Here is a 15620-nt window from a genome sequence, read left to right as displayed (position 1 = left end):
ACAATTACTATGAAACAAACTTAACTGAATTATTTTCTTTCCCTTTACAGTTTTGAATGGTTAAATTGGATACCAGAAATTAACTCAAATAGATTGTGTTTTTGAAACATATTTTATTGAACTAATAACACGTGAAATAACAATAAAAACAATATCCTCAGTCTCGTTTATAAGTGTTTGAATATAATATAACAACTTATACATAAAATAATTCGGTCAAATAAAAATTCGGAATTTATACAATGATAGTAAACTTTGTGCTTATAGAATATAAAGTAATTAAAATTATAATCATTTATTTTATTACTACGATACATTATTGTCATGTATTTCTTAATTCTGTCCTTCAGCTAATTTAACAGCAGCTTTGGCAGCTTCATCTGCATCATTAATAATATGAAACTTGAGACCAGACTGTTCAAGAATTGTTTTGGCTTGAACTGAATTAGTGCCTTCAAGTCTGATAACAAGAGGGTGCTTTGGTGGATTCTCCTTGCATGCTGCAACAATTCCATTTGCCACAGTTGCACAATTTACAATACCTGTAACAAGATTTAATGATAAAAATGTAAGAAATTCATAATTATTAAAATACTAGATTTCCGCCCGCGGCTTCGCCCGCGTTTTCAAAGGAAAACCCGCCTAGTTCCCGTTCCCATGGGATTTCCAGGATAAAACCTATCCTATGTGTTAATCCAGGTTACCCTCTATATGTGTGCTAAATTTCATTGCAATTGGTTCAGTAGGATTTGTGTGAAAGCGTAACAAACACACACACATCCTCACAAACTTTCGCATTTATAATATTAGTAGGATTCCTACATAGGTGTAAGTAGTAATTGTTACATACCAGCAAAAACATTGACAAATATTGCCTTCACTTTGGGATCTGACTCTAATATTCTCAATGCAGCTGACACCTGTGATTGGCCCACACCACCTCCAAGGTCTAAGAAGTTAGCTGGCCTTCCTCCACTTAACATGATAAGGTCCATTGTAGCCATGGCCAAGCCAGCACCATTAACCATGCAACCTATACTGCCATCCATATCAATATAGGTCAAGTTCAATTCTGATGCTTCTCTCTGTATAAGAAAATAAAATCTTTTTGATACAAATTGATTAATTAAATCTTGCTTTTAGTATTTCACCATTATTAGTAAAACATAATTATAAGTTTTAAAATAATTAGGGAGTATAATATTTAATGTGATATACAACAATATCAACATCCATTTATGTAAATGTTTGCATAAGTAATAACTAAAACTTAATCAGCATATTATACAATGGAGAATCAGAGACACATCAAAGCCCAAAGGTAAATAACATATAATGGACATTATATTTTCATTATGTGTAAAGCAATAATATAGTGTTTACAAATTTAGTGATACCCCCTTGGATTCATTGTTATCACATATATTTATTTATAGATATCATATTACATATAAATGATAACAGTAAAGACAGTGATAACTAAATGAAAAGTTACATAAGAAGACAATATTTTCAATTTTATAGACATTATGTAACAGCATTGACTTTGGTTAAATCCTGTTTTTTTTTTTCAGTAATCATGATAAATTCATACAACCAAAAAATACCAAAATTTCTGCCTTAATATGCAATTAATTCTTCTTTCACACTCACTTCTCTTGGATCTACACCTGATACATCATCCAGAGCAAAAATCTCTTTCTGCCTAAATTGAGCATTGTCATCAAAATTTATTTTAGCATCAACTGCAACTACACGGCCGTCATCTGTTTCAACAAGGGGATTAATTTCTAATTGTGTTGCATCTACCTGAAAATTTTAAATTTCTTGTTATTTAATATATTTAAAGCAGCAGCACACATTTAAAATTGAAAATAACAAAGGGTTATTACACTCAAAAAGAGCTCCCATAGTTTTTTAATTTCCTCTGCACATTTCTTTGTCATTGAACCTTTAAATTCTAAGAATTCTGCAATTTCATTAGCCATTTTGTCAGTTACTCCTTCATGAATATCAATTGGTACTGTTTTTAATAAATGTGGAGTCTTTTCAGCAACAGCTTCAATATCCATTCCTCCAGCAGGTGATGCTACCAAAGCAGCCCCATTGTAACTTCTTTCCATGATAATACTTAAATAAGTCTCTCTCTTAATATTGACACTTTCAGCTACCATAACTTTGTCCACAAGTATACCATCTTTAGGAGTTTGTTTAGTTATTAGTTTGTGACCAATCATGTTCTTGGCTAGGCCCATGATTTCATTGGGATCTTTAGTCAAATGAACACCACCTTTGAATCCATTATCAAAGTGTCCTTTTCCACGACCACCAGCTAATATTTGTGCTTTTACAACATATTCATTCGCTTTAAAATCCGACAAAGATTTAGGATCCAAATTGGAGTCTAATAAGCGGAAATTTTGTATTGACACTTGATGTTTTCTTAACAAGTCTTTGCTGTGATATTCTTGAAGATTTAAGTTTCTTCTACAACTTATTTGTGGTATATTTCTCCTTAACAAAAAATTTAAGGTCTTGATGCTTTGAGCATTTTTTAAAGCGGCCATAATGATCTTTGATCAGGATCACTTTACGATGTAGTTATTGAAATACTTGATATAGAATTTATTTATCCAAAACACAAAGTTCATTAAGTAACCTAAATTAAATTGATTAAAGCGTCTACTTTATTAAATTAAGGTTAATAAAAAAATTAAAACTCTTTAAAATCAATCAATTATGAAAGAACCCTAAAATAATAACTGCAAAAGAACTTTCTATCACTCAGCAAAAAGAAATATCGCAATTCGCAGACCGCAGTCCTGAGTCCACTATTTCAGACAGCTGTCACTTGTCAGAACTCAGAAGTCAGAACTCGGGTCTCGGATTTCGGAACTGTCAACGTCAAACGCAGAATATTGTCTAGTCCAGGGGTTCCCAAACTGTACGCCGCCGCACCCTGGTGCGCCGTAGAAAGTGAAGAAGGGCGCCGTGAGTCGATCTGCTTATATTCGCGAGTACATTTTTTGAGCGCAGTCGGTAAGAAACATAGCGTCGTAAAATGACATACAAGATTTTAAATTTACTTCTATATAAATTCTTTTACAATAAAGGAATCGAGTTATTTTTTTAATTTTTGTTCTTCTCTGCCTAATCTAATTTCTATTCATATATTGTACGTGCCTATATCGACAGTTTCCTTTTCAAATAGCTAGGTTGGGTGGTAGGGCGCGCCGCGGCCGTGACAAAAAACTTAACATGAAACTGCGCCGCGAGCTGAAAATGATTGGGAACCCCTGGACTCTAGTCGTTTGAATAAATTCTATTATACTTTTTTGGCATACATTATGCGAATATATAGTGATCAACTATGATGCAGATTTTATGAATATCCAATGCATTTTTAATAATTTTAAGAAACGTAGAAAGAAAAGTAATTTATTAATATGTATTTATAAAACGAAAAGTCTTCATGTACACTATAACCTAAAATTGATTATCTGTAAACTTAACCTCAAAATAAGCAATCAGTGGTTCGTCTGTTTTTGACACAATATAATTAATGATAACATTGCTACATAGGTATTTGAAATCAAAATATTTTAAATTTTATTTAATATTTTATTTATGACTGTAAGTGATAAGTGACCTAAGTATACAAGTAGAAACAATTAATTATCTGGTAAATAAGTTAAAATATGACGAATAATAGTATTAATGTTGGTGAATATATTGTTATTCAAAAACAAAACTACAAAAAACTTCACAAGTTTAATAAAACAAACTCATGCTTAAATATAGGAAAAGATTCTGTTAATTTAAGTGGTATAGAAGGATGCAAGTATTTTTCATTTTTTAAAATGATACCAAAGGGTTCAAAAAGAAGCCGAGAATATGAGTTAGAATTAGTTAAAGAAACCCTTAGTCTTAAAGATGAAATTGGAATTAAATCTTCCGGTATGGATAATAGAAATATCTACGACGATGGACGTTCACAAAAGTTAACAGCAGATGAGATTTATGACCTGAAAAGCGATTCATCTAAAGCGTCAGATATTGTCGAAACTTTGATAACTAATTCCAACACCTTTCACAATAAAACCGAATTCTCGCAAGATAAATACTTAAAAAAGAAAGAAAAGAAATATTTTGAGTATGTTCAAGTATTAAAGCCAAATTTAAGAGTGATTTCTGAAATTTTGTATAAACTAGAACCAACAAAGGTGCAGGGCATTCGTATTGATACTCTATCACAAATTATAACAATGGCCAATATTAATTGTGAAGGAAATCACTTGCTTTATGATTCAGGATCAAACGGTCTTGTAGCAGCTGCTTTATTAAGTGCAATGGGAGAAACATGCACTGGCAATCTGATTCATATGCACCCTGGAAATATGTCTCAAAAGCAAGCATTGTTGGCAATGAATTTCGATTCAAATCACTACAATAAATGTATTTCTGTGAATGTTTACTCTGCTCTAAGACAATATTATCAAGGATGTGATACCAACACGGAAAAAGTTGTAGATGGTGTTTCTGAAAATACAACAAATCTGAAAAGAAAAGCAGAAGAGATTGTGCAGCATAATGCAAAAATTCCAAAAACTTCTGAAAATGAAAGTACACAAGCTGAAACAAGTGGAAATGATGACAATAATTTACCAGAGCCGAAAAAACCCAAGTGGCACTTTGATAATATAGAAGCTTCAAAAGTTTTATCAAATAAAATGGACTCACTGGTTATAGCATGTAAAGAAGATCCTCAGAATATATTTTTAGAATTGTCGAAGTTTGTAAAACCTGGTAGACCATTTGTTATTTATTATAATGTTGTAGAACCATTACAAAATTTGTATATGTTCCTTAAATCACAAAGTAATGTTGCAGCGCTAAAGCTTACCTGTAATTGGATGAGAAATTATCAGGTTTGATTTTTTACAATAATATTGTGTTAACCATAATAATATGTATTTTATCAATTTTTTAATATTTGTAAATTTAATATTTCTTTTATTTCAGGTTTTATCAGAAAGAACTCATCCAGAAGTTACAATGAATGGGGCAAGTGGATTTCTTCTAACAGGGTACATACTTAAGTGATATATTCTTATTGTTGTATTGAATATATGTGTACAAAATTTTATTTTTTTTTTATTTCATTACTTGCAATTAATCTTCTTATATATAAAAATGAATCGCAAAATGTGTTGGTAAGCGCATAGCTCGAGAACGGCTGAACCGATTTCGATAAATCTTTTTTTAATATATTCCTTGAAGTATGAGGATGGTTCTTATGGAGAGAAAATGTAAACATGTACCACGGGCGAAGCCGGGGCGGACTGCTAGTACTTCTATATTTTTTATCAAACAGATCATGAAACTTGTAGTCTGGTAATTAATACATTTTTTGGATAAAATGAAATGACTAGGTATTTTAATAAATAATTTATTAATAAGCAAATAAATTTCAATGAGTGACAATATGACAATGAAAGTAATCATACAGTACATTTATATATGCTTTATGTTGTATATCACATTAAATATATATTATTGCAAATGAAGGTCTAAAAATATTGAGGGATGTCTATCGCCATTAAGAATTTTTATTGTCCACACATTTTTACAATCTAACCATTAAGGTTAGATTAATGGGAATGTCATTAAAAATGCACATATTTAGGAAGGTCATCTCATGGGTATTTTATAAATTATTAAACCAATATAAAAATGAGAAAAATCGAGATGATCCATAATTTTGAAGATGATATCATTTGGCACAAGTACAATCCCTATTGCACTTTCGAAATCTTTGAGCATTCAAAAAGAGGCAGATTTTATAATACTATGGAAAGCTATGAGGAATGTGACATTTTTCTCAACACAAATATTAATTGTACCTGTTTGCCTAGCAATAATTATACAATACTTCCAACTAATAAGCATGTGCAATAAATAAATTTAAGAGGTGTTTATTCATAATAAGAACATATATTACTATTTATTACAGTAACATAAAATATAAATTACATTTTTTTAACCTATTTTAAGATGAGAATTTTTGCAAAATAAAGATGCACCAGTGAAGACAATGACAGAAAGCAACTAGAATCAGCTTTGTCTTAATGCAGGTGAATGATTTTACAATAATTCCGCGCATATCAACAGTCTTCAGGCTTAAATTAATGTCAATTTATAATAAAAAAAACCTTTCTACGACTCTAAATTTCAAAAACAAACATAGAAACAAATCTAATATGAATATTCAATAAAAGATCACTTAAATGCAGTAGCTATCATCTGATTCATAAATATAAAGCTAAATAATACTAAAGAAACTGGTTTTACAGCCACATAAATACTAACTATGGAAAGATATTACATTAAGAAAATAAATAAAAAAAGAAGTTCATTTGATGATCACTTAACAATTGTATCAATTGGAGAAACACTGAATATAAAAATCGAATTGACCATAACGACGCTGCCGCATTAAAAATTGATCGAAACGCTTTTATTAAAAATTGAACACATGCAAGCAGCATCGTTGTCCATTTTTCAGTATATTACGGAATAACTTTGGTATTATTGGTGTTTATAATATATGACAAGGCATGCAGAAATAAGAGCGCGGCACTAAACCTTAGCAAAAATCGCGTGTATTTGATTTAAGCCGTCACATAGCCGCATTCACATTAGCGTGGACGTCCTGTAGCTATGAGGAATCCTCGTCGTACCAAGAGCGGAAGTCACACATTTCATCATAGTCATCCTGCAACGAATATTGAAATTTATATGGAAAATAATTCATTATGAATATGACTTTAGATTAAAAATACTACTAAATTTACGGTGTAGAAAATAAATTTCTACTAATAAAATCACTACATACAATTCAAACTTAATAGCGGCTCGGAACATCGTACGATCCGATGCGCAAGAAAACAATTTTAAGTAGGTATATAAGGCCGGTTGCAGAGCTTCACCGACCATCAGTGCGTACGTTAGTCGCGCTGATTGGCCTGTGAAGCTCTGCAACCGGCCTTAGAGACGGGACGTTAAGAGACCAGCCCCCCTAGACAAGTGACTTTCTATTAGCGTAAAGTTCAATAGAATAGATTATGAATGTATGAGATTGACGTAATCAATCGTCGTCGTCGTCGTAATCAAACGTCAATCTCATACATTCATAATCTATTCCATTGAACTTTACGCTAATAGAAAGCCACTTGTCTAGGGGGGCTGTGCGCATCCGCAGTTGCACCTGCACCATAGAATACATAATAGTAGCTAAACGCTACAGAACGGTCACTCTCCGCCTCCCGCCAAAATTAAACACTTACCTCACCCCGCAATATCAGTCTTAAAATGGTCCACATTTTTCTACAGGGACGATACGCAACGAAGATTGACAACATTAATCAAATTTACTTAAAGTAATTTTATATTTTTGGATTTGTGATTAACTATCGTTTTTCGTAGAAAATGGTTAGATATTGTGCTGTTTACGGATGTATTTTATCAGAAAAACGCGAATTTTTTTTACGCTAGTTAAATGTGCCAACCATAAAGCGTTAACACACACATTTGCAGTCTCTACAGTGTGACTGTCAAAACGATAATTTTGTATGGAGTGTCCGGGGTGTGTCTGCACTTAACTTCCGAAGTTTGAATCGAACTATACCTATACTCTTTCATGTGGTAACAACTAACAGAGCGATTTATCCCAAGTTCTCACCGACATCCACGCATGGTCGAGCACGTCCTCAGCGGCGAAGCGCAGCTCGGGCTGGGGCCGCAGCATGTTCGCGACGAGGTCTATAGCGCCCGCCGACACGCGCTCCCAGTGCGGCGCGGGGAACTCGAGCCGCGCCGACAGGATCGCGTCGAACAGCTTCTCCTGGTCGCCGTCCGGGGACGAGAACGGCGGGAACCCGCAGAGGAGGATGTACAGGATCACGCCCGCCGCCCACACGTCGATCTGATGGATATTCGCTTTGTAAAGCTTGCGTAATGGAATATTTATTAGGGTGCAAACAAAAGACTAACACTTTTGTTAATTCATACTATGACCATGAGGAATATGATTAATTTGTGTGATGTGCATATATAAATTAAATGACAAAAGAATAATTTATTTATTTATTTAACTCTTTAATAGTTGTTCAAATAGGAAACCTTAGAACTACTTACAGATAGAATAGAGTACAACTATTTTGGCAGCCTTATCACTTAATAGTGATCTCTTCCAGGCTACCATGGTACAAGGTAAATAAGCAAAAAGATCATTATAAGTGATGAATAAGGCACATTTTGATGTCTCATTATTATGCAATTATTCAACTTATAATAATTGGGACTAACAATAAAAGTGGTAAAGTGTGGAAAATCTAATCACTAATAATCATGTGTAGCTCTTGCTAACTAAATCTCTATAAAATAAAATTAATCAACAAAGTTAAACCTAGATAACTCACTTTAAGACCATATCCAGTCTCGAGTAAGATCTCAGGTGCGACATAAGTAGGAGTACCGCAGACCGCGTGTAATGGTCTCCACACTTCGACGGCCAGGCCGAAGTCAGCCAGCTTCAGCCCACGTATACTGCCATCTGATCCTACTTCCACCTTTACACAAAAAACATATCATATACAATGATCATATAAGAAAAAAGACGGGTTTCACTCTAGGAGTGCCGGCAGAAGTGAAAACTTGATTATTAACGCCCGTCTTACGCTTACGCTTTTCGATCAGGCCACGTGTCCTGACGCGAGTTTAAGATTTTATACCCAACGCCGCTAAAGAAGTTTTCACTTCAATAAAGATAGCAAAATAATATTATAATTTATTGATAAAATTTTGACAATGAAGTTTGAAAATTAGGAAAGAATATCATAATTAATATGTTAATTAACATTTAAAGTTTAAACACTTCATTAATTTTGATGATTTTCATATATATTTACACCATATAATACACATATTTATTAGTGTTATTAAATGATAAGACCGTGAAAATGAACGTCTTACCAGAAGGTTTTCGGGTTTGATGTCTCGATGCACAATGGAAAGCGAGTGTAGATATGCGATAGCGGATGTTAAGTGACCAATTAGCAAACGCGCTTGCGGTTCGGAAAATTTAGAAGCGGCCGCGATACTATCGAATAAGTCTCCTCCTAAAAATATAAATCATGTGCTATGTTAATATGTTATATTATTAGGAAATATTCATATTAAATAAATATTATTTTGAAAATAACTATTTCATTACCATTGCTATTACATGAGAATTTTTATTCTAATAGGTAGGTATTTACTACACGATTGAATTATAAAATATGTACATTTTAATACAAAAAAGTGTATTTACATTTAAAATTTCTGTATTAAAATCTGGTCACTAAGTTATTTATTAGTAGACATTTAAAAAAATTGAAATTGTACCCGTCTTTAATCAGATACATATTAATTTAAGTAAGTATTATATTTTTATTGTGAATGGTTGATATTGTTAAGGTTTGAATAAAAAAATGAATCATGAAACAATTACAATATTAAGTATACATAATAAATTAATAATACATACCGCTGACTAATTCCATTACAAGGAATAGCCATTCAGGACTGTCCTGCTCTTCAATGAGTGACACAATGCGTGGATGACAGAGCTTTCTCATTACTCTTACCTATGTAATGTAAATAGAACAATTTATTAACCATTTAGTATTAAAAAGATCGTGTGTGCCAAGGACACGTGTCAGATGTGAAACTTCTTTGAAAAGATACAAAGATATCAAAATCGTCGCCTTACTCCATGACGTGACGGTATTGCCATGACGCGACCTTGAAATTTTACTCTCAACGCGCCTTTAGAAGTTTCACTTCAAAAACAAATTAACTTAGTTAATAGATAATAATAACTTTACCTCTGCTTCTACGTAGTGTTCTTTTCCTTTACACTTGGCTTTATCAATTACTTTCAGAGCATAGTCTTTGCCTGAGGTTTTGTCTGTACATATTCTAACAACTGCGAAGTTGCCGTCACCTGTGCAATATAACAAAATATACATTATAATCCACACACAAAAAATGAGATTTTTTTTAAATATTACTTGATTACTTGATTAAGTTGTTTAGTTACTATAAATATTCTTATTTCTTAGCAAACAAATTCAAATACAGTATTTTGAGTAATCATCAACAACATTAATTGATTAAATCATTAATTTTGTCCATTTTTCAACTTTCTCCACCTTTCATAAATATACTTTAAAATCACACAATTTAATGAAAAGCACTCATTATGAAAAAAAGATCACCAGAACGATAAAACTAACCTATAATTTTGCCCACATTGTACTTGAGACGCAGCGGCTGTGGTAAGAGATTAGCCAGCGGCGACTGTTCGTTGTCACCCACCGCACCGCTCGCTTCGTTCTCTTTACGAGCTGCCCCACCAGCTTTAACTGGCATTCGAGGTTTAGGTCCCGATCTATATAACATGAGAAATAAATTTATAGCTGTATAGTGCATAATACTGATAGCAAATGTGCGGCAAATCCATACTAATATTATAAATGCGAAAGTAACTCTGTCTGTCTGTCTGTTACTCAATCACGCCTAAACTACTGAACCAATTTGCATGAAATTTGGTATGGAGATATTTTGATACCCGAGAAAGGACATAGGCTACCTTTTATTGCGTAATATGTACCACGGGCGAAGCCGGGGCGGACCTCTAGTTTGAAATAATTAAGAAAAATGTAACCAGAAACCTTTTTTATTAAATAAACTAAAATAATTTACCTTGAATTTCTTGTGATGGGTGTTTTTCTACACTGTAGGACAGCTTTGCTTTCCTCAAACTCCAATTCAAAATCTTCTTGGTTAACCCTGTTAAAAATAATTAATTCATTTGGTATCATTGTTTGGTTCCCGTTTTACTTGCTCTAACTCGTAAAAAGAAACCAAGATGTCTTTGCATCAAAAATTGAACATGTGATGTGACATCCTACATGAAGTGTTCTTACAGCGGAATTAAAAGTAGTTTGATTATAATAATAAGTACTAAAATTTTACCTTTCATTTCCATAAGCAAAGAATACATCTTCCTCTTCAAAGAACTGATTTAACGCAGTGACAGGGGAGCCAGACTGTGTAAACACTTTGCGTACACAGCCCGTGTCAAGTTTAATGCACTCAGTGATTGCAGCTAAGGCATGTTCCAGAGTTGGACTATTGCGTTTATTCAATAGCAATCTGCATACCTACAAATTATTTTACAAAAATAGGTTATAAAGTTATATTTAATATATGAATTTCAAACAAAAGTGTGCGTGCAGAGTATACGTGTCAGAAGTGAAACTTCTTTGTCAAGATTCAAAGTTACCAAAATAGTCGCCTTACTCCATGATGTGACGGTATTGCCACGACGCGTCTTAAACTTTTAGGCCTTTGCCACACTAGACGGAAACTCCGTCGCCGAACTTCCGCGGCGGAACGCCAATACATGTTATTGCATATAAAATACAAATAACGGGCACACTACGCGGAAGATCGGTCGTTCCGTCGCGGATGATCCCGCGTTCCGAGCGGACCGTCACTCGCTCGCGTCTGATCGGTCGTCCGCGCACCGATCTTCCGTCAGCGTAAGATCGGCAACGTCGCATTACAGGTATTTGTATGCATCGCGCCACATTCAGCGGATAACTCGCAGTGACGACCACACCGTATAAGCGCAGTTAGCCGACTGATGATCTGCCACTGAATATTCAGTGTGGCTGGTACCGTATAGAACGGATTGACCGCCGCGGAAGTTCGGCGACGGAGTTTCCGTCTAGTGTGTCAAAGGCCCTCTCAACGTGCCTATAGAAGTTTCACTTCATAAATTTGTTCAAGTTACCTTGCGGGGTTTGACCCCATTCCTAATAATTGTAACTATGCGTGGCCGGACTACATTATCACCTGCTGGGCTTACTCTAGGTGATCCATTGCCAGTTGTACTGCTACCGTTTGTCTAAAATTAATGTATATCTTGAGTATGTTGACAGGTGTAATACTACTATTTTTTCTAAATAGTTATAGTTAGAATAAGTAGGGTTAACAGTAGAATTTACTAAAGATAATTATTTGCAACCATATTACAAAACTTTTGAACGGAGTAAACATTTAATTACTCTTTGTATGAGGTAAAATACAACCTCTAAAGCTGTTGGATTAACATATTAAAAATTTTCTTATTAGATCTATGCTATAAACTAATTCTTTTCCAAAAAACTGTACTCACTGGTTTTTTTTTTATATTTCTCATATTCAAATGAGTAACACATTATCTCATTCAAATAGTAATCCTGCTGATAACTTAGCTGGGTCAATAACCTCATTTGAAAAGTACTCAAACAAAGCTTATAACTGGTACTTAAAAATGATAAAAGCTATTAACCTGTAAATATCGGGACAATCTGTTGTTTGCCCTGGCTGGAGATGGACTTGCACTATCACTCAGAGACTCTGGTCCACTTAATCTAAAAGATTGTGGAGTCACAGCACTAGCTTCATAGTCCAATCGCTTGAATGGTTCACCAAACCCACTACAAACATATGATTGCCCATCTTCTAAATCATCTAGTTTTCCTATCTAAAATGTATTAATAAAAATTAACAATTTGTAAAAGATAAAGAAAACATTAGATATAATAGGTGATATAGTTTTTAAAACTTACTTTTCTACCTTCAAGTGAATATATTGTTCGGACTCCACTAGGCAGTGTCACATTGTCAACTAAAACTCTAGTCAAATCTGCAGTTAAACTATCAAATGATCTGTAATAAATTGGAATTATAAGCATTTATTTTAGGTCAAAAAATCTATAATAAATAATAACGCAAAGTTAATGAGCATGTTTCACAGTTGTTTGCAATTTGGTGAAGGCAAATCCATTGATGAAAAGTGAAAGTTTATAATAAATATTGATTGAAAGTTTTATTGTAATACCAATTATACCTGTATCTTTCTGGCAAGACTGGAATTATAACTCCGGAATAAAATTTGTCACCATTTCGAAAAAATCTTATTCTTTTCGCTTTTCGTGCTAGTGGTGTTCGAAGAATTACATTCCTTCGGTTCGTCCTAGTTTTCATAATTTCCATATCACTGAGGTCCTTTTCGAGTTCACATACTGAGCTCGAGCGGCTACCACTCCGACTTAAATTATTCTCCATCCTGGAACATTAGCAAAAAAGTCTGAGTAATAATTCTGCTAACGGACGATTTAACACGATTCACAATTATTCGGGTTGACCTCACCTCTTTCCTATCCTTTTTTTGTAACTAATTGATGTTTTACTTTCAAATTCTAAAACATATTTGAACCAATTAACATCGCATTTCTTCGGAGGAAATATGAATATCACTTTTAAAAAACTAAATAAAATGAAACAATATAGGATTTCAAGAAACACGGAAATCTACGGAAATCAGTGCATTTCGCAGATAATAAATAGAAATTAGAAATGGAAACAGATCACAGATGTTTCACATACCACAGAGCAGGTAATATCACATACTATTTAAAGTGTCAGAGATAAAAAACGAAGAAAAATATCTAGTTCATTTCAATACTACATAATTTCTACAGTAATGTTTAAAAATGCGTTAATTCAGATTTTTCTATTTTCTTTCATAGCATGCATGATAAAATATTAGTGATTTATAATTATTTTAGTATTGGACAGACAGCAATTTTATGTGGCAATATTTGTATACTGTGCACCGTGCAGATGACGCATTTATCTATTCCGTTTAATGTCAAAAATACCTTCACAGTTTGGATCATTCAGACAAAGAGCGATAAATAATTTTGTTTTTTAATTGTTAATAAATTTCTTTGTGCAAAATGTCCTCACGAAAAAAGGTCCTTTTGAAGGTAATCATTTTGGGTGACAGTGGAGTCGGGAAAACTTCGCTAATGAATCAGTTTGTCAACAAGAAATTTTCCAATCAGTACAAGGCTACAATAGGCGCAGATTTTCTCACGAAGGAGGTAATCGTTGACGATAGGATTGTCACAATGCAAATTTGGGACACTGCTGGTCAAGAGCGTTTCCAGTCATTGGGGGTGGCGTTCTACCGTGGGGCGGATTGTTGCGTATTAGTGTTTGACGTAACGGCCCCGAACACGTTCAAGTCCTTGGAGAGTTGGCGAGATGAATTTCTGATACAGGCGTCGCCTCGTGACCCAGAGAACTTCCCCTTTGTGATCCTAGGTAATAAAGTGGATTTGGATAATCGTGCCGTTTCAGCTAAACGAGCCCAGCAATGGTGTCAAAGCAAAAATGATATCCCATATTTTGAAACCAGTGCCAAAGAAGCTGTGAACGTAGAGCTAGCATTCCAAACCATAGCACGCAATGCTCTAGCCCAAGAGACCGAAGCTGAACTCTACAATGAGTTTCCAGATCAGATCAAATTAAATGCCAATGACAATGGTCGCAACAGAGATGGAGATAACTGTGCTTGTTAGGCTATCATCAAACTTCCAATAATAGCAATACATAAGTGTCCCACTATTTTATATAAAACTGATACATTAGAATATTATAATCATAAGCAGTTATTACTTCAATTTTTGTAACATCATGTAAAAATGTACAGGTGTGAATGAAACATTATCAATTTGGCTGTTCCTTTTTTATTGCACTTATATATTATGCATAATCTTGCACTTCCAAATTATGTGTTTAGCATGTTCACATTTTTCTTTCTTATTAATAGAATTTCATGAACCTTGGTACATTTTATAGATACTAATTTCTATCTTGTTATTAGTTTATAACATTTATAATGTATTTGATTGTTATACTGAAAAACAGTATATGCTATGTATTTAAAACCCAGTAAGTTATTGTTGTTGTCATTCCTGGTATATTTATAAAGAATTTAATGGGTATTATATTCTTAAAAATGTGATATATTGAACATCATATTTGCCTATAAAGAGCCTTACAAATTGGTTTTAAATAAATATATTTTTAAACAGCATTGGATACTCGTGTAAGATCTGCCAAAAGGCACCTACTCATTTTAAAAATAAATGCAAATTAAATACAGTCATGTTTATCTTAAACATTAAATATTTCTGTATATATTTGGATTTTTAAAATTAGATTTAAGTAGTTAATCAAGAAGTAATGGTAATATTACTCAGCATTTTTATAATTCATATTAAAATGGGCACTGTAGGGTGATTTTCATAAATGATAAATTAAACTTTTATTAAGGGTATATTAAATATAATATTGCAAGTGGTGTTTGTATACAGCTTGCATTAAAGATTTGAGTGTTGTAGATTAGCTATTAAGCACCAACACAGCAACGGCCTTAGTTAAGACAATTTACAAAAGGTTATGGAAACATAATTTGGTTGAAAGCAAAAATATAAAATTGTGATTAAAACTGTAATTTCATGGCTGCTTTATTAGGAGAAAAATGTTTATTATAAACAGAAAAAAAAAACATATAAATATGACTTAGTTATTTATAGCAGATATGATATATGACTTATGCTGTAATAATGTTTGCTTTTAATTTTATATCAATAAAATTTAAAAACTCATAA

General features: G+C 33.2%; 4 protein-coding genes across 4 annotated transcripts; 2 read left to right on the top strand and 2 right to left on the bottom strand.

Annotated features, from left to right (window-relative positions):
* Nucleotides 1–93: 93 nt before the first annotated feature.
* Nucleotides 94–2852, bottom strand: ScsbetaG (Succinyl-coenzyme A synthetase beta subunit, GDP-forming). Its single transcript, XM_089714273.1, has 4 exons — nt 1893–2852; nt 1654–1809; nt 851–1085; nt 94–542 (listed from the first exon to the last, which is right to left on the bottom strand). The coding sequence occupies exons 1-4, from the start codon at nt 2565–2567 to the stop codon at nt 334–336; spliced, it is 1275 nt and encodes a 424-aa protein (XP_089570399.1). The 5' UTR covers nt 2568–2852; the 3' UTR covers nt 94–333.
* Nucleotides 2853–3474: 622 nt separating this feature from the next.
* Trmt6 (tRNA methyltransferase 6 non-catalytic subunit) lies at nt 3475–5144 on the top strand. Its single transcript, XM_089714271.1, has 2 exons — nt 3475–4928; nt 5023–5144. The coding sequence occupies exons 1-2, from the start codon at nt 3699–3701 to the stop codon at nt 5101–5103; spliced, it is 1311 nt and encodes a 436-aa protein (XP_089570397.1). The 5' UTR covers nt 3475–3698; the 3' UTR covers nt 5104–5144.
* Nucleotides 5145–5433: 289 nt separating this feature from the next.
* Nucleotides 5434–13505, bottom strand: LOC149489616 (serine/threonine-protein kinase GA29083). Its single transcript, XM_089714274.1, has 14 exons — nt 13310–13505; nt 13007–13225; nt 12726–12825; nt 12446–12640; nt 11906–12019; nt 11083–11270; nt 10810–10896; nt 10341–10495; nt 9930–10048; nt 9590–9689; nt 9034–9179; nt 8481–8630; nt 7742–7984; nt 5434–6775 (listed from the first exon to the last, which is right to left on the bottom strand). The coding sequence occupies exons 2-14, from the start codon at nt 13222–13224 to the stop codon at nt 6719–6721; spliced, it is 1872 nt and encodes a 623-aa protein (XP_089570400.1). The 5' UTR covers nt 13225; nt 13310–13505; the 3' UTR covers nt 5434–6718.
* A 270-nt stretch (nt 13506–13775) lies between these two features.
* Nucleotides 13776–15620, top strand: Rab7 (RAS oncogene family member Rab7). Its single transcript, XM_089714270.1, has one exon. The coding sequence runs from the start codon at nt 13899–13901 to the stop codon at nt 14523–14525; it is 627 nt and encodes a 208-aa protein (XP_089570396.1). The 5' UTR covers nt 13776–13898; the 3' UTR covers nt 14526–15620.

The sequence above is a fragment of the Colias philodice genome, chromosome 3 (genome assembly GCF_061535455.1).
Source record: "Colias philodice isolate Cphi_HAF_F1 chromosome 3, ilColPhil1 Martin Lab GWU primary, whole genome shotgun sequence".
NCBI classification, from domain to species: Eukaryota; Metazoa; Arthropoda; class Insecta; order Lepidoptera; family Pieridae; genus Colias; species Colias philodice.
Note: the sequence above shows the minus strand (reverse complement) of the source record. Positions and strands in the feature narration are given on the sequence as shown.

Bases quoted from the DNA above. Each gene is read 5' to 3' on its own strand.
- ScsbetaG (XM_089714273.1), bottom strand. From the start codon at position 2,567: ATGGCCGCTTTAAAAAATGCTCAAAGCATCAAGACCTTAAATTTTTTG. The intron at 1,810-1,892 runs GTAATAACCCTT...TAAAATTTTCAG, and splicing joins TATGGGAGCTCTTTTTGAGT to GTAGATGCAACACAATTAGA. The intron at 1,086-1,653 runs GTGAGTGTGAAA...TTTCTTATACAG, and splicing joins CAGGTGTAGATCCAAGAGAA to AGAGAAGCATCAGAATTGAA.
- Trmt6 (XM_089714271.1), top strand. From the start codon at position 3,699: ATGACGAATAATAGTATTAATGTTGGTGAATATATTGTTATTCAAAAA. The intron at 4,929-5,022 runs GTTTGATTTTTT...CTTTTATTTCAG, and splicing joins ATTGGATGAGAAATTATCAG to GTTTTATCAGAAAGAACTCA.
- LOC149489616 (XM_089714274.1), bottom strand. From the start codon at position 13,224: ATGGAGAATAATTTAAGTCGGAGTGGTAGCCGCTCGAGCTCAGTATGT. The intron at 12,020-12,445 runs GTTAATAGCTTT...CATTAATTTTAG, and splicing joins GATTGTCCCGATATTTACAG to ACAAACGGTAGCAGTACAAC. The intron at 9,690-9,929 runs GTAAAGTTATTA...TACATTACATAG, and splicing joins AACACTACGTAGAAGCAGAG to GTAAGAGTAATGAGAAAGCT.
- Rab7 (XM_089714270.1), top strand. From the start codon at position 13,899: ATGTCCTCACGAAAAAAGGTCCTTTTGAAGGTAATCATTTTGGGTGAC.